The sequence below is a fragment of the Salvelinus alpinus genome, chromosome 3 (genome assembly GCF_045679555.1).
Source record: "Salvelinus alpinus chromosome 3, SLU_Salpinus.1, whole genome shotgun sequence".
Classification (NCBI taxonomy): domain Eukaryota; kingdom Metazoa; phylum Chordata; class Actinopteri; order Salmoniformes; family Salmonidae; genus Salvelinus; species Salvelinus alpinus.
The window spans coordinates 17,058,478-17,083,481 of record NC_092088.1 but is presented as its reverse complement, the minus strand read 5'-3'; the positions used below and the strand labels follow the sequence as shown (position 1 = coordinate 17,083,481).

The 25,004-nt window shown below is 41.6% G+C and overlaps 1 protein-coding gene across 4 annotated transcripts; it reads right to left on the bottom strand.

The window, feature by feature from the left end:
* Window positions 1-99: 99 nt before the first annotated feature.
* Window positions 100-24,742, bottom strand: LOC139570141 (myoferlin-like). Of its 4 annotated transcripts, none has more exons than XM_071391725.1 (53): window positions 24,472-24,742; window positions 24,003-24,058; window positions 23,688-23,779; window positions 18,853-18,961; window positions 18,518-18,611; window positions 17,959-18,104; window positions 17,724-17,852; window positions 17,499-17,561; window positions 17,340-17,390; window positions 17,178-17,208; window positions 16,953-17,068; window positions 15,059-15,185; window positions 14,583-14,686; window positions 14,410-14,478; window positions 14,272-14,315; window positions 13,632-13,714; window positions 13,351-13,389; window positions 12,459-12,583; window positions 12,254-12,367; window positions 11,911-12,088; window positions 11,691-11,815; window positions 11,483-11,592; window positions 10,980-11,172; window positions 10,475-10,762; window positions 10,185-10,348; window positions 9,702-9,816; window positions 9,399-9,501; window positions 9,117-9,256; window positions 8,859-9,029; window positions 8,632-8,722; window positions 8,467-8,544; window positions 8,165-8,346; window positions 7,588-7,746; window positions 7,376-7,477; window positions 7,108-7,269; window positions 6,514-6,676; window positions 6,322-6,395; window positions 5,162-5,173; window positions 4,964-5,062; window positions 4,622-4,750; window positions 4,268-4,423; window positions 3,779-3,870; window positions 3,177-3,347; window positions 2,779-2,927; window positions 2,488-2,627; window positions 2,318-2,406; window positions 2,131-2,226; window positions 1,853-1,994; window positions 1,644-1,743; window positions 1,321-1,514; window positions 1,022-1,131; window positions 761-908; window positions 100-623 (listed from the first exon to the last, which is right to left on the bottom strand). In XM_071391725.1, exons 1-53 carry the CDS (start codon window positions 24,560-24,562, stop codon window positions 585-587), a joined length of 6,147 nt encoding a protein of 2,048 aa, XP_071247826.1. In that variant the 5' UTR covers window positions 24,563-24,742; the 3' UTR covers window positions 100-584. The 4 variants fall into 4 exon arrangements, with proteins under 4 accessions (XP_071247826.1, XP_071247829.1, XP_071247827.1 ...); XM_071391728.1 differs by lacking the exon at window positions 13,351-13,389 and adding an exon at window positions 6,131-6,187; XM_071391726.1 differs by lacking the exon at window positions 5,162-5,173.
* Between the last annotated feature and the right edge of the window lie 262 nt (window positions 24,743-25,004).

Below are 25,004 nucleotides of genomic sequence, written 5' to 3'. Positions count from 1 at the left end.
GATAATTCATTCACCTGACAGGTGTGGCGTATCTCGGCAAGAGAAATGTTCACTAACAGGGATGTAAACAAATTTGTGTACAATATGAGAGAAATAAACTTTTTGTGCGTATGGAAAAATTCTTGGATATTTTATTTCAGCTCATGAAACCAACACTTTACATGTTGCATTTATATTTTTGTTCAGTATATACTGTATAACCACAAAGACCCCCAATGCAATTGGTCTACTGATCATCATTTATTAGGGCCTAAAAACAATCATTTATTTAAAGAATCAGTGTGTATATGACCACATAAATGTTCATTACAAAGCACAGAGCATCCATTAAAAATACTTTAAGAGCATAAGGTTCAAGGAATTCTGATTAACCTGTGCAAAGATAATATAATTATGTTTGATGTTGGTTTGAACAATCTACTAATTATGCATTCTGTGAGCAAACAGGTTTTTAACAATTCATTTGAAATATTACACAAATACAGTTTAGAATACATAAAAATAGTCATGATATTTTTGGTTGAAAATACATTGGAAGACTTTGGTCTCTGTTCTTCTTGACATATGAGCAGAATATTGTGTTTTCATTTGAATGGCTTCACAATTTTCATTGAAATGTAGTTCTGGAATGAGAGAAATTGTAATTAGGCAAGCATTAATCACATCAAAATGTAGGCAATCTGTCAGTTTGTTATTTCATTAATGTGAATTTTATTTAACACAGTTTAATTGAACATTATCCCCTCCCTCCTGTTCTTACCGGTAAAGAGTATAACAGGATTCCGACGAAGAGCAGCACTAGAATCAGTAGGATCAGTCCAATGAAAAGCCACTTGAATCTGCGCCACACAATGAACTTCAAGGTCTTACAGGGGTTCGTGAACCAGAAGAAGGATGTGTCCGGACGCCTGTTGATGTTGGAAGAGAGGAGGAAACAGTTTAATATGGACTATATCGGAGGTATACATCTCCGTTAGGCCTATAAAAGGGTGAATATACACAGAAGAGTGGAAATCCTTACTTAGGGAAGTCAAGCTTTGGGTTCATGTTGGGTTCATCCCTGCCCTTCCCAGCAGGCTTTTCGTCCACTTCCTTCTCAGACACGATTTCCAGAGTCATCTCAACCTTCCCCTAAACATAACAGATGTTAATTCAGATTTATTCCACACAATGTTTCACATATAGTCTGTAATTTGCAAAGTAGTAACCTTCTTTAGAGATACTAAACATGGTTGAATATAAGATTACAGGTAAACCAGGTTGATTTATACTCTCTTGATTTTGTCAGTTTAAAATGGATGACCTCTTAGCTGTACTCACACCAAGGACTTTCTTCCCATCCTGTTCAGTGACACATGGCCACCAGCCTCTGACAGACTTCTGAGCGAACAGCGAATTGGCCAGGTCGGATTTGTGTGGTCGTGCATCCATCACCTCCTCCATCATACTTAGATTGCACGTCTTTGAAACCTTGGCCGGAGGGGTAAGTTTACGGAGATCCAGCTCTACCGTGCCTGTACAATGACCAGAAGACCATCTCAGGACCATGTGTTAAATAGCTGATTTGATCAGCTGGAGCAAAATTATCATATGGTAAAAAAAAGTATTGTACGGTAATTCATAGTGCTAAAGAAATGTCTCACCCAGGTAATCATCCAATGAGAACTTGTCATTATCCCAAATTTGAACAATCAACTTGGGGGGTATCCTGAACTCTGTTTTGTCTAGACTCCAGAAGTGCTCCTGTTGAAAATAATAAGCAAGACTGACAAAATTGGCAGCAATGAAATGTACCTACATTTTGTCTTACTACACTATTCCGTTTGTAATTGTTTCTCAAGCCTAAACACACCTTCTTGGAGACCAGACACAGCTGTTCAGCGGGCAGGTATTCAAAGCCAAAGACGAACCTCCAGTTGAAGTTGCCGTCCCCGTCCAGAGACCTGTAGTGGACGTCGGTCTTCTGCTTGTCCTCCTCCATACCTGGCATCCAGCTGGACAGACAGACTAACTGGTTAATTCACTTAGGTTTTCATGTGTTTGAAAAAAACACACGTGTGTTATATGCATGGCTGTCATGGTAATAGTTAGATCCTAATATTGCTTCAAAAAACATTTCAACACGGATACCCTTTGACGTAGATATCACTCATGCGCTCCCCAGTAATACTAGTTTCGTCCAGAATGACATCAGAGGTGTTCCAAACAACAGCTCGCAGGAAATACCTTTAAATGGAAACATGGTATTCATGAATAGAATAGAAGATTATAGACTAGATCACTTTGAAATACCAAATTGTGAAGTGATTCTCCTTACTTCTTGGCCTTGCGTGGCACAATGTCGAAGGGAGGTCCGGGAAGGCCCATGTTTTTGGGGAAAACATCCACCCACATTTGAAGGCATCCCTATAAGTGAGGGGAAAATACAGTTAGTCTCAGATATGGAGACATATTGAAGATAAAGAGGAAGACAACATGGATAGTGACCTGAGAAAGTTGGGGCTGGAAACTGCTGAACAGTGTCCTTGTCTCCACGTGCTCAGGCACCAGTCCATGTGTTCTGAGCACGTGCAGAGAGATCCGTTCGTCGGCAGGACCCAAGTGCTGGTGGATCTCTTTGCTGGCCTCTAAATGTAGATGGTAAACGTGAGTTACCTCATATTTAGGGTCACTACAGGCCCTACTCATGTCACACAAAACATACTCTGGTCCTCATGTCCCTAAAATGAAAGTTGAACGTTACGAAATGTCCATAAAAAAAACCTGCTTATGAATTACCAAATTGAGCCAGCGTGTACTGAGTCCCATTGAATGACAGTGCTTTGCCATCATCTTCTAACCTGGGTGGAGGGACGCCTTTGAGGCGGGCCAAGTTCTGAAGGATCTGAGAGGGCTTCAGATGGTCACGCCATTGGTTGATTCCAGAGCTGTTTCATGAAGATCAACACAGCAAATCAATCAGAGTCCCCCATAATGATTATGGGCTCAATTAAATTACAGTGCCCATCTTTCTCATTCATTTCAGATTGAGGCATGTAGTCTAGACCTACACAACAGATGTCATGACACTATGACTCATTTTAACACCAAATTAGAGTTCTGAAAATGTTTGACAAACTTAGATTTTTTGAAGTGAACTATGACATAAAATGTACAGCAGGAACAAGTCTCCTCACATGCAGTATGTCTGAGGCAGGCCACAGTAGGAGCCAAAACGTGACAGGAAGCGGTTCTCCAGGTCAATCACTGTCTCTCCCACTTTCTCATCGCGGGTCAGCAGATCATAGTCATACACTGAGATCTTCAGGTCTTTGTCTTGAGGCAGAAAACATGACATCTCAAACATTCTGCAAAAAGGAGGTGTGGTATAAGTGTAGAGTAGAATAATATAAATACCGTTTCAAGTTGTACTATGCAGAAATCGCTACGGCATTTCCTGGTTGCTACAACTCTAATAGTTTACCTAATTTCAGTTTATGTGACAAAATAATATAGTATAGTGTAGAAAATCATTGTACCATCCAAACCGCTGTGGAAATATATTTTCCATAACCAAAAATATTGTTGTTTCAGCTGGTGTACAAAACCAAAAGTAAAAGACACAAAAACTAAATTTAAGAATGGGAAGCATAAAAATAGCCCACATAGAACATATCTACCGCTTCTTAGACTTGCTTTCAAGTAGAATGATAGATCTATAACTCGCATTTCTATGTGAATTTGGTCAGGTCGCCCAAAAAGTAACATATTGCCACTTTAAATGAATGTGAGATTTTACCTTCCAAAAACAGGGTTGGTGGTATTTGGTAAGTAGTTATCTCGGTCCTCAATTGACTTCTTTCCCAGGGAAATCTTTATATAGGGATCACACTGTAAAGGAAAGGCACATTTAGAAAACAAACATGTCATGTTGCAACATCAAAGAGTATGCAAAGTAGAGAAAAGTAGGTAAGAGAACAGCAACCTGGCAATGCACAATGCGAGATTATATAGAGCATACAAGGTAAGCATTTCACTCTACTTGTGCATTGACAATAAAACGTTGCAATTTTGGCAAAACTGAGTTATTGACGTAACCTTTTTTTGTGCAACGTTCTCCACCTATATGGTACTTTAAATACCCCAATTCATGTTGCTAAGTCAAAAAGAGTACAAGATGAGAATTGCTCACACCATTCAAACCAATGAGGGTTCGGAACTTTAAAGTCAATAATCTCAGAATCATCTTTCCGCAGATAGAATTCCAAGCTCCCGGCGCTGGACTAACCTGACCGTTGTTGTCCTTGGGCTGCAGGTCGATGCCTCTGACCACATAGACCCTGACCAGGCACTCCTGAGGCCCGCTTTCAGGCAGCTCACGGAACTGGCGAGGAGGAGGAGCCACACCCGGGTCGTCTGATAGAGGGTACACCTTAAAAGAGCCCTGAAAACACAGTCATCCGTCATCAGCCATCACTGACAGGTAGCAATGCCTTAACTCTACCACTAGAAAGGGATCAATAGCCTGATTTATGACTGATGCGTTCTATCTTGTTGAGCCAATGTGGTTATGCATATGTATGGAGGCATGTACGAGCATGTATATGGAATGTGTGAAATAATAGTGAAACTGCTGTTCCACCTTGAATTCTCCAACGACGGATGGATCATCCTCCTCATCTTCAGTCTTGCCTCTCTGCAGTTTGAAGGTGTTGCAGAAATCGGTGAGTTGTTTGAACTCAGGAATATTCTCCAGTTCCTTATCATACACCTGAAAACAGAGATGTAGACAATTATATTTCACATCAAATTTTATTGGTCACATACACATGGTTAGCAGATGTTAATGCGAGTGTAGCAAAATTCTTGTAAATCAGAAATCAATTTGAGTCCAGGAAAGAAAAACAAAATGCCAACTAATTAGTGGAGTTACTTCAGATGTATGCAGCACAGGTGTATTCTGTGTGAGACATCAAGACTTCACCTTCAAAGTGTCATATCCTTTCTGAAGGTAAGGACGGCACTTCTCATGATCTCCAATGGAAGCGTAGAATTTACTCCACCAATCAACTGTCTCCTTCTCCTAATGTAATAAAGTGAAGATAGTATTAAATTCAAGACCGTATGTCACAGAGTGCTTCGTATGTGATAGAGAGATGTATGTAAAGTTTACATATCTCACCTTCTCTGCATGCTTTTAAGGAAGAAGGGGATGAAAGGAAAGATAAGTAAACAAGGTATCAAGTTAATGGGAGAACCTTAATTGCATTTCCTTGATTACACGCGTCCGCTCTCCTCGCCTCTTTCTCAAAACCCATTTGGGGAGAACGTCAGAGGGGATGGACCTTGGACTTTCTCATCCAATGGGTTTTGTGAACGAAGCGAGGAAAGAGGATGCAAGGATTCAATGAAATGCAATTGAGATTCTCTGAATATCATGCCAGCTAGTGAATTTGTAAATCGGTGTCACATGAATCATGTGAATCATTGGAATCATTTAAAACTGTTTCACATGCATGATCAATCTGGTAGATGGTATAAAATCTGTTGTGGAGTGAAGGAAAAATATGGCATACTTATTTGATACAATGATTATACAGTTTGATGCAATGATACCCGATTGTGATCCAATTTCACAATTGAATTATTATTGAATGAACTGTTAGTGCATGAGCTAAGATGGTCTAGAAAGTTGATAATTGATTAAAATGGTAATCGTATAATTTGCAGTTCTGTTATTTTAAGTAACATAACTTTAAATTATGATACACAATTTAAGATGTTCCCCTGATCAGTAATATCGGTTGCAAATTTGGAATATTGAAATGAGTAAGCAAGATGTGAGAAAGCAAAGTCAAAATAATATAGTTTCAATGTTTGTTGCTTGGTTCTGAATAAGGTCAGACAGAGATGTCCGTTTTTTGTTTAAACTCAAACGTTAAACTTTAAAAACAGGTTTAAAGTTGAATTTAATTATATTTCATTTTGATTTACTTCTTTGGATGAATCACACATTTTGACTCTGCTCATACTCATTCCTTCCGTATCTGTCATTTCATCTCTCTATATAAACATGTATCAGAGAGGCTCCCTCAACCCTGCAGTGTCATTGTCCAGCCTGTAGAGTTGAACTACAGAGGACCATACATACAAGACGAGAAGTAGTGGTGGCCATTTTGTTGACTGCTGCTGACATGCTGTACACAAACTGCAAGTCAGAGTATCGACTATGAAATTCGGACTCTATTATTAGATGGAATAGATCTTTAAAGCTATCATAAGAGAGCGTAACAAAATATGGTGAATTTGAGAGGGGTTTCCTATTCGAATACTAAAGTATACCTGAGCTTCAAGCAGAGGCCTCCTGTCTTCCATGTCAATTCTGGTGTCGTGAGGAAAAGCAGCCATCAAAGCCACTGACAAAGAGATAGACAATTTTTATCTCATATTTGTTTGGAAATCGTTTCAATTTCACCACAGGGTGGTACTATGCACGTGTAATAAGTAAGCGCGTCAGAGAAAGAGAATAGTTACTTTTGGATGACATGGATGACTTCTGGATGACGTAGGGGTCACAGCGAAACTCCTCCAGAGTGTCTATGGTACACTGTCCAACCACTGGCTTCCTGCCAAATGGCCTGTGGTCGATCACCTTCAGCACGATGGGAGGGGTGTACATCTCCTCTTTGGGAAGAAGCTGAGGATGAAGATATGACAACCTTGACATCGATCCGCTGAGTGAGAGAATGAGAGAATGCCTACACAAATGTAGCACAAATAGCCTAGTGGTTAGAGAGCGTTGGGCCAGTAACCGAAAGGTCGCCAATTTGAATCCCTGAGCCGACAAGGTGAAATATCTGCCGATGTGCCCTTGAGCAAGGCAGTTAACCTAATTGCTCCAGGGTCGCCGTTGATAATGGATTAGCCTGGCCATGACCCCCCTCTCCGAGGGTGTCTCAGGGGGAGTTGGGATTTGCAAAAAACACATTTCCCTTTCACATGTGTATAATACACACTTGTACACGCGTGAAACAGGACAAATATAAGCATCCACACATTGGCACAGTGTAAAAATGTAACAAAAGAACAACACTCATGCCTGTGAGACCCCAAGCAAGCCTCTCTTACCACTTTAAGGAAGAGGACAGATCCAGGAAAGTTGGGGCTCTTCTTCATGTTCTTGATGACAGCAGACTGGACCATCTCCCCTCCACACTCTACCACAAGGCTAGGGGAGGCCACAGTGGCCAACTGGTAGGTCTTCATGTTGCGCAACCCCCAGGCCAGAATCTGAAACAAACACACACTGGGTAACAAAATACATACTGTGGAAAGTGGGAAATAGCAGGTACATTTCTGTGGGAAGTTATAACATTACTGAAGTATTGCAGTTTACCTCAATAGCCATGAGCTGCACCACAGGCCGTATCCCCTGAGGCACCATGTACAGATTCTCCGCCCTCTTGGGAGGGACCAGAGGGAGGTCCGTCTCGTTACCCTGGAGACACAGAGGGAGAGAGTTTTCACAATCCACATCACCCCTTTTCCTATAGGCCTACCCCACTAACTAATACTGCTACTCCTCCACATCCTCTTCTGCTGCTGCACCTTATCCTTCAGGATGAGCTCAGCAGCCACCAGCACGTCTCCAGCCCGCTGGTCCTTCTGTGTGATGGGGGACCACAGCAGTTTGGGGGTCTGGTCCATGCCGGGGTTCAGTTTCACCATGGGGACACACACGCTCCGGCCCAATAGCTCATCTTTCCCCTGGGGCAGAGTGCAACATGTTAACCACCAGGATGACAATCACGGTTAATAGGGCACTGTACTGATAACTCTTAAAGCTACAGTATGGAACTTTCTGGACGACCTGACCCCAATTCACATTCTCGTTGAAAGCAAGTCTAAGAAGCGGGAGATCTATTCTATGTGCGCTATTTCTATGCTTCCCGTTCTTAAGTTTCGTTTTTGCGTCTTTTACTTTCGGTTTTGTATATATATATTTTTTTTATATTTCACAGTGGTTTAGATGGCACTATGATTCTCCACAATAAACTTGCTTGTTTTGTCACACAATCAGAAATTAGGCGACCTATTAGAATTCTAGCAGCCAGGAAATGGAGGAGCGATTTTTGCATAGTGCATCTTTAACCTGGGTGACTGAAGGGACTTTGATCACACCCACCACCTGGTCCTTGTCATAGAACTCCAGCACCACGTCAGGGGGATAGTGGGCGATGTTCTGCGGGTCCCCGTAGATCTCCACATCCTGGAAGATCAGGGTCTGGTCCCACGTGGGGTTCAGGGTAGCTTTCACGGTCTCTGTGGTTTTACTCATGTGCAGGAAGGACACATGGGCATATGGATCTAGGACAAGAAAGAAAAATGTTTTGTGTGTTAGATAATACGTCCACATTTTCATAATATGTCACATCGTGTCAACTTTCACTAAATCAAAACATGCTTTTGACAAGGAGACGTGCAGACCCGAGAAGCTGTCTTTATCCATGGCAATAAGGTTCCTGGCCTGGTAAACGTAGACGCGGAGGTGGTAGAGGTGTGAGCCTACAGAAAGAAAACACCCACGGTTAAAGCCAGCATCACAAACAGAGAGAAAGATCCATGCCGACTATGTATAACTAAAGCACTCACTGTCAAACGAACAGGACACAGTAGGAGTATTGGCACCAAAGAGCTTGGAGGCATCCTCCTCATCTTTTTTTTTCTCATCTACATCCACCCCCTGCAAAGACAATCAAGAATTCCTCCAAATTAACTCGGCAACAGGGACGGACAACACATAGTGTCTTCATGCCAGGGAGAAGAGAAAACCAGCAGAAGCTGCAGCCCCTGTGGACCAGAGTTGACCAGTTGCTCACCAGCGCCCCCTCCAGTTTGAATATGGCGGATGCCCCCAGGCGGCCGGCAGGGGCCATCTTCCTCCTCCAGCGTCTGCGTCGGATCGTGTCGGCGGAACGCTCCTGCCTGTGGAACTTCCAGCCAATCAGAGAGGAGAACTCCCAGCCTTCTGGGTCTCCTTGGTCTCGCTTCTGAAAATGGGGGAAATATTTGACATCCACAACATTTGATTATGATCTCTCAAGACAAACTGTTTCCTACTGGCACGGTGCACTGACCTCAGTGGTTGTACCAGCAGCTGATGTTCTCTTCCTGGGCCTGATCACTCTCCTCCGTCGGTGGACGTGGTACATCTTCTCTGCTGGCACCCAAGACTTGGGTTTGTCATCTGGAGGGATGGTGATTCCATACTCCCAGCCTGCATTCAGAATAAACCCATTAGAAATGTATACATAATGCTTGAAAATACTACAGGTCATTCTTACAGTAGTAGATTACATGAGGTGTAAATGAGGACAAGACACATTAGAAATCCCAATTTAGGGAGACCAAAAGCAGACCTTTCTCATCCACAGCCCTGTTTTCATCTACGGTCCACTCATCCCCCCAGCTCCAGCCTGCAGGACACTCCATTTCCCCTGGTTTGTGGGTCTTCTCCCCATTCTGCAAACACAACCAACAACGCCTGAGAAACCTGGACACCAGCTACAGGAAGCCCAAACTGAATAGGGGAATCTAAGCATTCATTGTACTAAATAATGATCCTGTTTTTATATAATTTTATTGCATCAAAGCCAGCGGTATGAATACACATGGTCATGATTTTTGTAGAGACACTACATGGTGTGTGTGTTTTTCCTAACCACGTCAGTATAGGGCTCAGCAGCAGGCTTCCACTCTCCCCCGGGGAAGCGAGTCTCATTCTGGAAGACTTCATCCATGAACTCAGTGTGTCCTGCATCTGCCTCTGTCAACAGACTGGTCCAGCCACACAGAAAGAGATTTTATTACACACTCAACACTCCTCACTAACGGGTGGTTGATGGAAAGAGAAAAATGCTAATAACCAGAAAACTGATAGCCGGGTCATGTTCATTATGAACCAAAGGGAAGAAAACAGACTGAAACAGGGAGGGACTACCTAGACTTGCCCAATAAGAAAAGTATTTTTGTTTACCGTTTCAAAACGTTTCACTACAGTGTGCCCTACCTACTGAACATGACTGGTCTCTCCAGGGAGAGTGAGGCAGATCCAGCCCATTTCCTTTGATTGTGATAAAGAGCGCTGATTACGTGTTTCTCTACAACGGTGGAATTCAGTAAAAAAGTAAACAAACAAGTCTTACCCCTTCTCTGGGTCTATGAACCAGTCTCCCTCCCACTCCCAGCCTCGCGGGGGAATGAAGTTCTCTTGTTTCAGCTTCAGCTTGCCAGTCACATCAGAGTATTTGTAGCGTAAACCCAGACCGGTAGTTCCCCACTTCCCCAGCATGTAGGCCTGATTCTCATACTGCCAAAGGGGAAAACACACAGGTCATTTCATTGGCCATTCATATGCATTATACAACGATCTTCTCCATTACTATCAAGTTCAACACTCAAAAGGAAAAAGTGAGTCATTTTAATAGAAACATACCAATTCAGCATACACACTGAACATCCCTTCTGAGAAATTGTTGAACTTTTTCTCGTCTGCAGACAGGCCCAGCCACATGTTGACTCTGATCTGGACTGGAACCTTCAGACCCTTGTTTTTATCCATAGGGTACTGCATGAGGATAGTCCTGGTCCTGCCGCAGAACTGTCCACATGACTGTTCACTGTAGGTGGAGTAGAGTAGCTGGTAGGCTGGGATGCGGCTGTACGCCACTCTCTTCTCCCCCCTCAGCATCCAGATGATCACGTCAGGCATGCTGTTCTGGGGCTGGAGAGACACCATGTCAATTACTGTACATCCCCAGTTTTAATATAACAATACACAACTTTACATCTACCTTCAAGGGTAATTTAGAGGGCATTGTACATGAAAAGTGAAAAGAGACTAACGCCAAAATATTTGGCCATTATAGTCTCTGATTATTGATAGCAGCTTGCCAAAATTATGTATCATGGCCAGACAAACCGCTTGAACTCTGACCTACCTCCTCAGCGAGCTGCTTCAGTTTGTCCAGCCAGCCCTCAATGTCCCCCAGGGTATCCTTGATCTCGGTCACCTCCTCTATCATGCTCTTGGCCCCCTCCATGATGGTCTGCAGGGTGCTGTCACGTAGCTTCTTCATCTGGATGTCCAGGGCGGTCAGGTTTGAGTGGCCCTCCAGCTCTGGCACTTTCAAACTAGTATGATGGGGATTTGGTTAGATAAGGGCAATTCCACAGTAACGGAACTACTAAAAAAAATGTACTTTAAAATGTATGCCGAACTAAAAATATTTATTTCAAAATTGAACAAACCATACAACTCTATGCACAATGATTAAGTTGAACAATTTACATAGTAAATTAAAAAAAAAATTGGTATGATGGGGATTGGGTTAGATACACATGCTGGGTTAGGAGTCATCATTTCTGTGTTTATGCTAGATCTTTGAAACTCAGATTATCCCAATGTTGACTTATTAAATCCACCAAACATGGAAGCATTTACCTGCTGAGGTCATCAATCACCTGATTTACCAGCCTCAGCCAGATCTCAGCCAGACGGTTTTCGGGGACTTTAGCCAAGATGGCCAACTTCATCGCAGTGATGTTAGATTGCTGAAAGGAGCAATAGACTACAATTTTACACTGTATTCATACATACATTGTAGGCATTCAAACTAAGGTAAATTGGTGCATAAATCTGCATCTCGTACCAGACGTTCAGCTATGTACAGAATGATGTTGACTGCATCCAAACGGTGACTGATGTCCTCCCAGAATGATGTAATGACAACCACTGGTTTGGCATTAGCCCAGGGCAGGTAATAGTAGTGGTTACCTGTTGAAAATAAACAAATTAGTCCAATTCAAAGATTCTTGTTGAGGTACCAAAAACCAGATTAATTTGGTTTCTAAGGTGGCTTGGGCCCTTACCATCAAACACAGCACAGCTGTACTGGGTAGTGGAGGCCAGTGGTTTACAGGTAGTGTCCAGCTTGTTGCCATAGTTGCCGATGCTGACCTCAAACTGGATCGGTTCGCCAGGCTCCTGAAGCATGCTGGCACTATGGAACACTGCACACAAACAGTACTTCCTCCTGCGCTGGTATTTCTGATCAGAAGATCAAATGTTTAGTTTAGATAGAAAAAAAATCTAAATTGTAGCATGTATTTTGTTTCTTGGCAATCTACACCAAAACAGGATATACCTGTAGGTAAGGCTAAAGTAAAAAAAAGTCAAATGTATCAAGAGTAATTGGGGTATAGGTTACAGTACCTGGGCCACCAAGATGTCATCACTAGGGATCTCTTCTACAGTCTTGTCAGCCTTGCCTTCCAGTTTAGTTGAGAGCTCAACCAGGATTCTTCCTCGATAGGCCACCCCTTCACCCTGTCAAAAAGAAACTCATAGGTCATTTTCAATGTCAACATCTCCAAGCTTAGAGATGGAGAGAAGTTTTAAATTCCCTTGCAGGACCTACTTTGCCAAAGTTGAGCTCTTCGTAGGGGTCAGGAAGCCCAGTGAACTCTCTGGGACTCCCATACAGGTTGATATAGCAAGGTCCAAAGGCTGGCAGGAAACCCACCTCAGACTCCCCAGTCTTCCCTGTGGAGGAAATTATGTTTTTTACTAATGTCTCTAAATGATGAGCTACTGTGGAGTTAGTTCTGCATGTCAGAAGCTGATGTCTTGGATGGAGAATGGTGAACATGGCACATAGGGCTAGCAAATCTTCAAAAACTACAGTTAAGGTATCTGCCCAGGCAAACTCACAGGAGTCATATGCAGTTTTGTGTGTTAGGTTACGCAAAGAATGTCAGCCTCACACAGCAACTCAGAAATGCAACACATGCCGCAAAAGAAGCAAAGGAGCTTGCTCTCCATCTTTGACAAAAAAAAAGAATAGCAGTCAACTCTGTGACAGCACAAACAAAGCATGCAAATGTAATCAAAAATGTATGACTGAATATCAAGGGTTAAAGGCAAAGCAAAATAGTTTTGCTGTAACCTTTTGAGTACCGAGTAAGGTCAACTTTGAACTGATATGTGTGTTTACTTCACTCAAATATCCTGCTATTGTACTCAAAGGGCTACAGAAATTTGTGGACCGGGCACAATGCATGGCATTCACACATTCTCAAAGTAACCTCCAATGCAGTAATCATTGTCTGGGGTCAAATTGGAACCATTCAAAATTTCTTTATCTCCATTCTAAATTCCTTGAAATGTCATGCTGGGCTAGAATCAGTGGAATTTACTAATGTGATGTATAAAATACTGCAACTTGTTAGAGATACTGGGCCAAAAGATGACAGATTTTTGCACTGGACAATACTTTAACAATTCACCACATATCTATTCATTAATTGAACCTTCAAGTGATGGAGAGTACCCATATCCCGCATGTTTGTCTATACCAAGAGAAAAAGAAAAGTGCATGTACTGTATATTAGAAAGTTACAACTGAGTATAGAGATGAATAGAGTTCATCTGTTCATTTATCAACCAAAGTGAATGGACATGGTTTTTTTTTTGTGTAATTACACTATTATACTAGAAGCTACAATGACATAGAAATCATATACTTGAGCTATAGATATTGTGAAAGGGAGATTGACAGTGTGGTGTAGTGTAATTAATACGAGAACCATACCTTGAACTTCGCCACCAGAGGATGCTATTTTGGCCAGATTCAAGTATGTGGTGCCAATCGAGTCATTCCTCGTCAGGCGATCCCTGCATAAGAGGTGCAATATCAATATGACATTCACACCCACCAATGTGAATAAACTTCACTTTCATCACATTTAGGGGACACATTGTTTTCCTAATCTTTGACTGCACCCATTTCCTACTATTCCCACTTTTCCCTGTAGCAACAGACTGAGGTTACAGAGGTGTTTCCCTGCCAACAGGATCCCAGCCTGGAACAGGGAGGGACTGCCTGTCTGACTCATACTATAACACTGCCGGGTTCCTCCCAGGCCAAATAACAACTGACTGACCACACTCTGGAGATGCATACAGGCAGGTAGCAGGGAGCAAGCACTAAGGCACTCTAAGGGGGCTGAATACACACTATGTACATTCCTGAGGTATTTCTGACCCTTGTGACCAGGAAAAACTCCTGGCCCTTATTTGTGTAAAAACTGAGGAAGTGTGCATCTGAATACTGTAATAAAGCAGTGATGTGAGGCGGAGGAAAACTGCCAGAGCTCAAATGGAGTGATTTAAATGGATACATACAGTATGTCCATCATAAGTGTTCAGTAGAGGGAATGCTGTTGACTTACCAATCAAAGACGGTCAGTTTGATTCGTTCACACATGGAGGGGAACTGCAGAAAGATTTTACAGGATCATCGTTTTGAATCACAATTTACCAAAGCAGAAATCCAGTGCATTAGATTTTTTTTTATTTTTTTTTTTTACCTTGACCTGAAGATTCAGCATTTGGTTCCATTCTGGGTTGGCATTCTTCTCAATGACTTGGGTGCACAGCTTCAACAATAAACATTCACATATCAACTTCACTGCACAACTATTTCCATAATAAACAAATCATCCCCTTGATTCGAATTTTAGGTGGAGAGCAATGTGAATACCCTTTTGCCAGCGAAGTGAGCCTCGACAAAAGGATCCACTAGATTCTTCTTGTCCCCATCCACTCCAAAAATCCCCTTCAGTGACTGGACAAAGGCATCATCCACTATGGTGAAAAACACACAGGTTAAAGGAGCAGTTCAGTATTTCAACTTGAAGTTAGACGGTTCCTCACCCTGTAAGTACTCTATGGCAGTTTCTCCTGGCCCATAGAGTACTTTCAGGGTGAGGAACCATCTAACATCACATAGTAAAATAATGAACAACTCCTTTAACTTTGACGTATTTACTTGCATCTCGAAACAATCTTACTTGAGAGATACAGATTGAGACACTTCTAAATGAATAGCTAGTTCGGATGCACACCTATCTTTAGCGTAGAGAAAAAGCACTTGAGAGTTAGGCTGAAGAGCCTTAAAGCAGAACAAGCCAACCACAACAGCAGCAACAGAACATTATATATACACGAGTGGCATACTCTGGGGAATGTCCTCGGCCCGGAACACTTTGAGAGACAGGGTGATCCATCGCAGTGTAACCCCTGCTGGCAGCAGCAGGTTACTCTCTATGTCATCCTGGTCATCATTAATGTCCCTCTTCTCTACCTGCAGAAGCCACAAACACACACACACTGTTGTCACACTTCACTATGATAGGCACAAATGTTATTTTCCAAGTACACTACCAGTCAAAAGCTTTAGATCATCTACTCATTCAAGGGTTTTTCTTTATTTTACTATTGTCTATATTGTAGAATAATAGTGAAGACATCAAAACTATGAAATAACACATATGGAATCATGTATAAACCAAAAAAGTGTGTATGTATTTTAATAGCCACCCTTTGCCTTGATGACAGCTTTGACAACTCTTGGCATTCTCTCAACCAGCTTCATGAGGCAGTCACCTGGAATGCATTTCAATTAACAGGTGTGCCTACTTAAAAGTACATTTATGTAATTTATTTTGGTGTTAATGCGTTTGAGCCAATCAGTTGTGTTGTGATAAGGTAGGAGGGCATACAAGAGATAGCCCTACTTGGTAATTGACCAAGTCCATATTATGGCAAGAACAGCTCAAATAAGCAAAGAGAAACGACAGTCCATCATTACTTTAAGACATAAAGGTCAGTCAATACGGAAAATTTCAAGAACTTCGAAAGGGTCTTCAAATGCAGTCGCAAAAACCATCAAGCGATATGATGAAGTTGGCTCTCATGAGGACCGCCACAGGAATGGAAGACCCAGAGTTACCTCTGCTGCAGAGGATAAGTTCATTAGAGTTACCAGCCTCAGAAATTGCAGCCCAAATAAATCCTTCTCAGAGTTCAAGTAACAAACACATCTCAACATCAACTGTTCAATAGAGACTGTGTGAATCAGGCATTCATGGTCGAATTGCTGCAAAGAAACCACTACTAAAGGATACCAATAAGAAGGAAAGACTTGCTTGGGTCAAGAAACACGTGCAATGGACATCAGACAGGTGGAAATTTGTCCTTTGGTCTGGAGTCGAAATTTGAGATTTTTGGTTCCAACAGCTGTGTCTTGTGAGACGCGGTGTGGGTGAACGGATGATCTCTGCATGTGTATTTCCCACAGTAAAGCATGGAGGAGAAGGTGTTTTGGTGTGGGAGTACTTTGCTGGTGACACTGTCTGTGATTATTTAGAATTCAAGGCACACAACCAGCATGGCTACCACAGCATTCTGCAGCGATACACCATCCCATCTGGTTTGGGCTTAGTGGGACTATCATTTGTATTTCAACAGGACAATGACCCAACACACCTCCAGGCTGTGTAAGAACTATTTTACCAAGAAGGAGAGTGATGGAGTGCTGCATCAGATGACCTGGCCTCCACAATCACCCAACATCAACCCAATTGAGATGCTTTGGGATGAGTCGGATCGCAGAGTGAAGGTAAAGGAGCCAACAAGTGCTCAGCATATGTGGGAACTCCTTCAAGACTGTTGGAAAGGTGACTACCTCATGAAGCTGGTTGAGAGAATGCCAACAGTGTGCAAAGCTGTCATCAAGGCAAAGGGTGGCTATTTGAAGAATCTCAAATATAAAACATATTTTGATTTGTTTAACACTTTTTTGGTTACTACATGATTCCATATGTTATTTTTTGATGTCTTCACTATTATTCTACAATGTAGAAAATAGTAAAAATAAAGAAAAACCCTTGAATGAGTAGGTGTTCTAAAACTTTTGACCGGTAGCGTGACCTGACAAGGAGATTCATTTAGCTCATAAGTCATAATATAGGAATGGGTTCATTAGGATCATTAAGATGCTCCAAATTAGTGTTCAGTTACGAATCATGCCAACAGAAACCGTGAGAGGTAACCCCAACTATTACTGTACCAGTGATTCGTCTCCCGCCCCAACGATGAACATGCTGACTTTAAGGTATCCCCTGGCGCCCGAACTGGATTCATCAGGGTCATTCAGGAGGAGCCACTTCCTCATTACAGAGTGAGCTATGAGACAGGCCGAGACAGACAGCCACATGCACAACATTTACCCCATTGAGGAAATGGATAACAGACGCAGTGTATGCAAATACTGTGCAAGGCACCATAAACATACCTGGTTCATCATAGATGAAGCCAACATCAACCTGTGGGAAGCAAAGCAAGATGGGAAATACCTCAGACTGATAAAATGCATAAGTCAAGAGTAATGGAATGTAAAGTTAGACTTTTTTCTTATTAATCCTTGAATGTTTTTTGTAAGAGGTGGAAGGAGTACCTTGAACTCCCCCATGAGACTGTCAGCTCTCAGAGAGAAGGAGTCGTACACCTACAGAAGGAGAGTACTCTTTGTTAAGAGTGAGAATGAAATGCAATACATAGTACCTGACTGTTCAGATCAGCTAGTTCCATATTACGAACATTGAGTTCAACTAACCCGGATGCTGACATGTTGATCAAATAGGTCCGACGGTAACATGTTGACGTTGTAAAAGAACATCTGTAAAGAGAAAAAGGAATCTGTGTGGTTTAATGAGAAAAGCAAATCCACATTAACCTTCAGGACAAATCAACTGCAGTCATATCTCAAGAAAGAATTCCCTATTTGCTAAGCACACATGGACTTAGTCAAATTAAGTTAAATCAATATGCCTTCTTTTACCTCATCAAAGAAGGGATTGTTTCCCCGCTTGATCCTTGTTCTGTGAGTCTGTCCACAAACATTCACCTTCACAACAGGTTTGATGTTATTCCCGGGGAGCTGTCGTCCCTCTAATATCCTGACACGGATCTGACGGCAAGAGATAATGAGAAAAGGGAGTCAAAACAATGTCAAATCATAATTCATGACATACTTCTGATTAGATAGATGCTAGAACACCTATGCCAGAATTCACCTGAAAGTCCTGGGGTTTATTGGCCAGGGGACGGTTCAATTTCCTGTTTTTCTTGACCAGTCTTTGGTTAGGGTTCCCAGGCTGACCAGGGGCAGAGGGACTCTGTCCTGCATCAGTGATGTCCTCATCCCCCTCTTCACCTCTACCTTCCATTTCAGACACACACAGCACAACCTCAACCGCAGTCACCAGATAAAGTACAATCAACAGCACAAAGATTAATTGGTACCTTTAGTAACAGCTAATACAAGTATCCAAATAAACACATAGGCCTTTCATAATCCTGCCCCTGTCAATGGCACATGGTTGATAGGAAAACAAAGGAAAAAGCCAATCTTTCCCTGATGGTCCTTTCTTATTTTGAGGATTAACACAAGCATACCAGACAGCTCTTTTTTACAATCAGTATGTTTACCAACTCATAGAAGTAGTATAAGAAGGAAATTGACTACTTCAAAATGGAGATGGCCTAAATGGCAGAGCCAGTGCTCTCACAGGCACCATAATGGGACAGGTACAATGAGTCGTCTATCTAAGTCTATGAGAACATATGACCTACCAGACTCCCCTGCAGCATCTCCTGCCTGTGGGTCATTTGGGTTTGGAGCGGCATTGGCTGGAGGATCATAGTGAATAACAAGGCTCACCGTGGCCTGGAAGGTGAATAATTGTTGGAATCAATCATCTCATTAAAATGTGCTGATATCAACATTCAAAATGAATTTTTGGTGCTCATGTGGTTTTTGTAGTTAAGCTAATACAATGTAATTAATTAAAATGGGATAATGATATTGCAGCTGTTTCAATTTCAGATGATTGCATGATTGTTTTGCCCATATCCCTGGTAGCTGGTGAGTAGCTGCAATCTCCATTAGTACATACTGAACAACTTACCCCAGTAGCCTGTCCCTTTTCATTGACAAGAGCCAGATCTTTAAATGGAAAGGATTTGACTTGACCAGTTGCAAGGTCTTTCAGTGAGATTTTTGCAGAGCCGAGAAACCTGCAAAACAAGGCTAAACTTCAGATATGGCTAGCTGTAAAAACAAATACATTCCAACTGTCACGTGTGCTCCCTCTCTGGCCTCTAGGTCACCAGGCTGCTCGTTATGGTGCACACCTGTCACCATGGTTACGCGCAATATGACACTCCCCTGGACTCCATCACCTCCTTCGTTACCTGCCCTATAAGTGTCACTCCCCTGGGTACCTTCCCCAGGCGTCATTGTTTCTGTTTTTGTTTTTTTTGTCTTTGCGTTGTTCGTGTTTTTTTGTTTTTTTTTGGTTCATGTTCCGTGTTTTGGTTCATGTTCCGTTTATTTATTAAAACACTCACTCCCTGAACTTGCTTCCCGACTCTCAGCGCACATCGTTACACCTAACGTTACTATACAAAGGTGCGGTATGAACACAGGGAAATTCCGTTTGATAATGTATCTTTTATTAAACATCAGGTGCATGTAAGAAATGAAAATACTGCAACAATATCCTTATCACGAGTCCTTAAGAGTGGCTATTTGGCCACTAGCCAAATGAAACGACTACAGTGTCTATAGAACGTCTACAACCCCCTTGGATTTCTTCACATTTTATTGTGTTACAAAGTGATTTTTTTTTTTTTGTCATTTTTTGTCAATGATCTAGACAAAATACTCTAATGTCAAAGTTTACTTTTCTTTTTTAAGAGTAATGAAAAATAAAACACTAATATAACTTGCTTAGATAGTATTCACCACCTTGAGTAAATACATGTTAGAAACACCTTTGGCAGCGACTACAGCAGTGAGTCTTCTTGGGTAAGTCTCATAAGTGCTTTGCACACCTCTATTGTGCAATATATTTGCCCATTTTCAAAATTCTTTAAGCTCTGTCATGGAGTTGGGGATCATGGTTAGACAGCAATTTAAGTCTTGCCAAAGATTTTCAAGCAGATTTAAGTCAACTGTAATTTGGCCACTCAGGAACATTCACTGTCTTCTTGGTAAGCAACTCCAGCGTAGGTTTGGCCTTGTATTGTAGGTTATTGTCCTGCTGAAAAGTGTATTCCTCTCCCAGTCTGCTGTAAAGCATTGAGGCCATGAAGTATATTCCTTTGCTGTGTTTTTGTTGCACTTTTACTTTAGTGCCTTGTTGCATACATATGCATGTTTTTGAATATTTTCACTCTTTTCACTCTGTCTTACAGTTCATTATTGTGGAGTCACTACAATGTTGTTGATCCATCCTCCGTTTTCTACTATCACAGCCATTGAACTCTGTAGCTGTTTTAAAATCACCAAGCAGTTTCCTTCCTGTCCTGCAGCTCAGATCAGAAGGATGGCTGCATCTGTGATGTGGCTGGGTGGTTTAATACATCATCTACAGCATAACTATTAACTTGATATGCTTCAAGATATATTCAATGTCTGATTTGTTATTGTTACCAATCCACCAATCACTGCCCTTCTTTATGAGGCTTTCAAAAAGCTCCCTGGTCTTTGTACTTGAATCTGTGCTTAAAATTCAATGCTTGACTGAGGGACCTTAAAGATGTTTCATGGGGGACAGAGGAAGGGGTACTCATTCAAAAATCATGTCAAGCCGTATTATTTCAGACGGAGTGAGTCCATGTAACTTATAATGTGATTTGTTGAGCCAAATTTTACTTCTGAAAAATGTACCCTTTCCTAAACAACCGGGCTGAATACTTATGCAACATCTATATTTTAGTTATTGCATTTTTATGAATTTGTTAAAATGTGTAGAATTTTCTTTTCACTTTGACATTATGGAGTATTTTGTGTAGATCAAAGACAAAAAAAATACAATTAAATATTTTTCAATCCCACTTTCTAACGCAACAAAATGTGAAAGAAGTTCAAAGGGATGTAGACTTTCTATAGGCCCTGTATGAGACTGCTGACCATAACGATCTTTGACGCTATCAAATATGGAAGTATGGAGATTGTGATACATTAGGCTACTGACTCTAGCCGTCATTGTAAATAAGAATTTGTTCTTAATTGACTCACCTGGATAAATAAAGGTTAAATAAATAAAATACAACTTCTTTATTTGAGAATAGAGATTACATCTAGTCATGAGTGCAGTGAGCAGATGAGGAAGGAAAAGCCTTCTGTGTGCTCAGTGAAGTCACCATGAGAAAAGGCCCAGGGGTGGCCTCCTCCCAAAGTTAACAAACCCACCCAGTCAAACACACCCACAAAGAACAGGAACCTGGCATCACACACGAGCAATCAAATAGAGATTTCATCAGAGGAGGCTGGTGAGAGGAGCTATAGGAGGATGGGCTCGTTGTAAAGACTGGAATGGAATGGGTGGAACGGTATCAAACATATGCAAACCACATGTTTGACTCCGTTCCATTAACTCCACTCCAGCCATTACAATGACCCGTCCTCCTATAGCTCCTCCCACCAGCCCAATCTGGAGAGCGAAGCTTACTAGTAAATAACTTGACATAACTTGCCTTACCACATCGCGTATGAACAAATTATGTTGGGCAGCAGGTAAATTAGGGGTTAAGAGCATTGGGCAAATAACTGAAAGGTTGCTGGTTTGAATTCCCGAGCTGACTAAGTGAACATTTTCTCAATGTGCCCTTGAGCAAGGCACTTAACCCTAATTGCTCCTGTAAGTCGCTTTGGATAGGAGTGTCTGCTAAATTACTAATATGTGAAATGTAATGTTACAACTTTTCCAAGGATTTGAACCTTTACCCTCCAGTCAGGAATAATGTCCATACAGATACAGGTGGGTATTGTTAATAATGTCATTTCTCTCTTTGTTTATTTGATCATTTATCTCTACTCATGGGGAATATTACATCTCCCAGGCAGTGTTCAGACAGATCTCTTCTACATCTGGGAGGCTGAAACATGAACATTCTCTGGAGAGTGACACTATCAACCTGGAATGCAGGATAATAAATCAGAGGATGTTCCATCCTTTCCTTGTGACAATAGTAACATTTCTGTTATATTAACAAAACAACCCCCCGCAATACCTTCAGTCAAAAAAAAGATTTGTGGACAATAGGGTGGAGTCAGTGAGCAGAATATGTTGGTTCTTGTCTGTTGCTAGGGTAACGCAGTTACTAACAGACCACTGTGGCGAAACTCTCTGGGATATGTTATTATTGTCTGGATTACAATGCCAGCCTCTCATAACGTTCTTTTCATTTCTCCCTGACTGGTGTATGTCTGTCGGCCTGACGTTCTCAGGTCATGAAATGCAAACAGGTGTGCCGCCAGAACTCGATCTGCTATTACCAAAGTGTGGAGTCATTCCACCCACTGCCCATCATTTTCGCCAGCAGGCTTCCTATGTCAACCACAGTGGAAGTTTCCTTGTCGTAGCCATGTAATTTATGTTGCCCTGTCACATAGCATGAGTAATCAGGTATGTCAACACATAATGACATTGACCAACTATAAAGTCAGCATCTATGACAAAGATATATTATTTGTGTGACTCTGTTTGTAGGGATCATTAGAGGAATTCCTGCCCAAATCTAATAAATCCAGAACCACAAGGTTAAACTTTTCTCTCCCAAGTTGCTAGGGTTACAAAGTACCATAACAGACCTTGGAAAACTAAGTGAGATGAGAGTCCCTACACTCCCCACATCATCAGTGTCAGACTAGGCTAACTCGATGGAAAGCGTTACTCGCAACACATGGCCTGCACTGATGCATGCATATACCTGACAAAACTGGAAAATCATACCCCTGATTCCAACTGTGCTGAGCTGCAGAATGTAGCTAATCTGCATTACATGCACAGAATTATACTTACAGTAGCAGAAGCTTTTATCCAAAGCGACTTACACGTGCACACATTTGAAGTGTCCAGGGAATCAAACTCACTACCCTGGCGAAGAAAGCGCCATGCTCTACCAACTGCGCTACAGAGGACCACAGACATGTGGATTCACAGCCATGATCATTTTACTGAATTCATCTCACTACAACCTGGACATTCTCTAACACGTGTGTTGTCTTCATAACATACAAGGCTTTGAGGATTTTAACTGGCAAAACCTCGGAAACGTTTTTTCTGTGGTTACGTTTCCAGATTGTTACCATGTCTTTCCCTCTGTGAATGGAAAATACACTACCACAACATTTAAACTTTGGTCTCTATCCATAGTGGCCTGAGCTCTCACGACTGCTTCGTCCTAACTGAATACAATATTTCCCTGTCAACAAGTGCCATTCCGCTCATCCCAAAAGAACAAACAGGTATTCATTGTTGCCTAAGGCGGATCACCTCTCGCACTCACTGCATGCAAGTCTGAGCATGGTAAGTAGGGTGTGGGAGTTACATGTTAAGCCAACAATGTGGTCTCCTAAAAGAGTGGTTATGCTAACTTACTTTCCCATTAACATCATCCCTGGAATCCATTTTGCCAGCCCTGAACTGTCTGTCATTATTTAACTCTGAAACCATTTCGAAACTGCAGTTGACTCTTTCCCTTTGGGATTAATTTGCAGGAGGTAGGTTTAATCTAATGACTACCTTCAGTAATACTGAACAGATTAAGTCAGAGATTTTGTAAATCCTGCCTCCTCTTGTCATCACGTTGGAGTCTAGACAGTTCTTTGCAACTTCATTTAGAGGACATCTCTGCTCTGTTTAAATGGTGAGGCAAACAGTGTTTCTCGCTTTCCTAAATCCCACTATTAGTGCTGGTGTGTTAGGATGAAGTGTATGTTTGGGCCACTTACTTATCTTTTCCAATAGTTTCGTAGTCTTTCACAATCACATCAATGTAAGATGAGGAATCAAGCACAGAACCCTTCAAATCGAACTCAAGGACCTGTAATCAAACATGACATGTCTTAATTATAAATCAGGGCCACTGCCACCGCCAAGGGGTTGAGGTACACATGACACAAATTAAATGATTAAGCCTATTAGAGAATGACAATATTATACAGAAGCCTACAATATCACACACACACTATCAGGGTTTCAAGTCTTCTTTTGGCAATGCAACTTTCCCAAGGACAAATAGTCTGAACAGAAAACAAAGTACTTACTTCATTCCAAACTGGGTTGACTTCACTGTCAATTGTTTTGGTTTTCTTCTTTTCATCTGAAAGTTACATTTGTTTGATTTTTTTTCACTTATTTCAGTCACCTTTTACACTTGCTAAGAATTCATTAAATTCCAAACAACTTCTAATTATTTACAGGGTAGAGTGGATGTCAATGCAGTCAGTATGATAACTCGGGTAATATTGAATAGATACATTCATCAGTTTAGGTCCAATGAAAAGTGATTGCCTACTTCAAAGGAATACATCCTGATTCAACCAATCAATAGGTTACACCATCATCATTCTGCATCTGACAACCTGTGTTCTTTCTCAATTAATGGACACGTTGTTATGACTGTACTGCCTTTTCTGCTACTGGGATGTAGACAATAAAGTAGCCCAATAGAGTTGTGGATCAAGATACAGAAAGAGAACCATTGGGACATAAAAAGTAAGTGCACTTCCTTACCTTTAAAAATAATATTTGCTATTGGATCCGGAGTACCTCCAAGTTTACTTTTAGGCAGACCTTTCGCAGATTCTACCACAACCCGCAACATTATGATTGTCACTAACAGGAATCAGTATTGCTCTGTAATGACTATAAAAACCGAATCCGTGCAGCACCATCACCTCCCCATCACTAAAGCCAACTGCATCATTTGAGGAAATAGCTCCCGTGTTTAACTTAGGAAAATAAGGGAGGGTGTGGATTTCTTTGACAATGGCAATGTGCTGCCATCCTGTGTATGTGTTGACAGAGGATGACAGAGGGAAGGATGGGTTCAGTGAAAGTTGGATAAGATGGTAGAAAGTTGACTAATTGCATGGTGCTATTAAAACAGGATAGTGATGCATAGATAGGACCAAAATAAATATAGACTTAGCTAATCGTATTTTCCATTCATATTTGTCTATAATTTATATTCCATGACAAGTTTATTGGCGCTCTGTTATTGGTCTGAGCAATAACAGTACTCTGTCTCCATCTAGTGGTTGATT

What these genes read in the sequence shown, in the direction of transcription:
- LOC139570141 (XM_071391728.1), bottom strand. Translation starts at nt 24,562, where the DNA reads ATGTTGCGGGTTGTGGTAGAATCTGCGAAAGGTCTGCCTAAAAGTAAA. An exon ending in TCTATGACAAGGACCAGGTG is followed by an intron (nt 7,747 to 8,164) that starts GTGGGTGTGATC and finishes ACTCTGCCCCAG; the next exon opens with GGGAAAGATGAGCTATTGGG. An exon ending in CTGTCCTCTTCCTTAAAGTG is followed by an intron (nt 6,677 to 7,107) that starts GTAAGAGAGGCT and finishes CTTCATCCTCAG; the next exon opens with CTTCTTCCCAAAGAGGAGAT.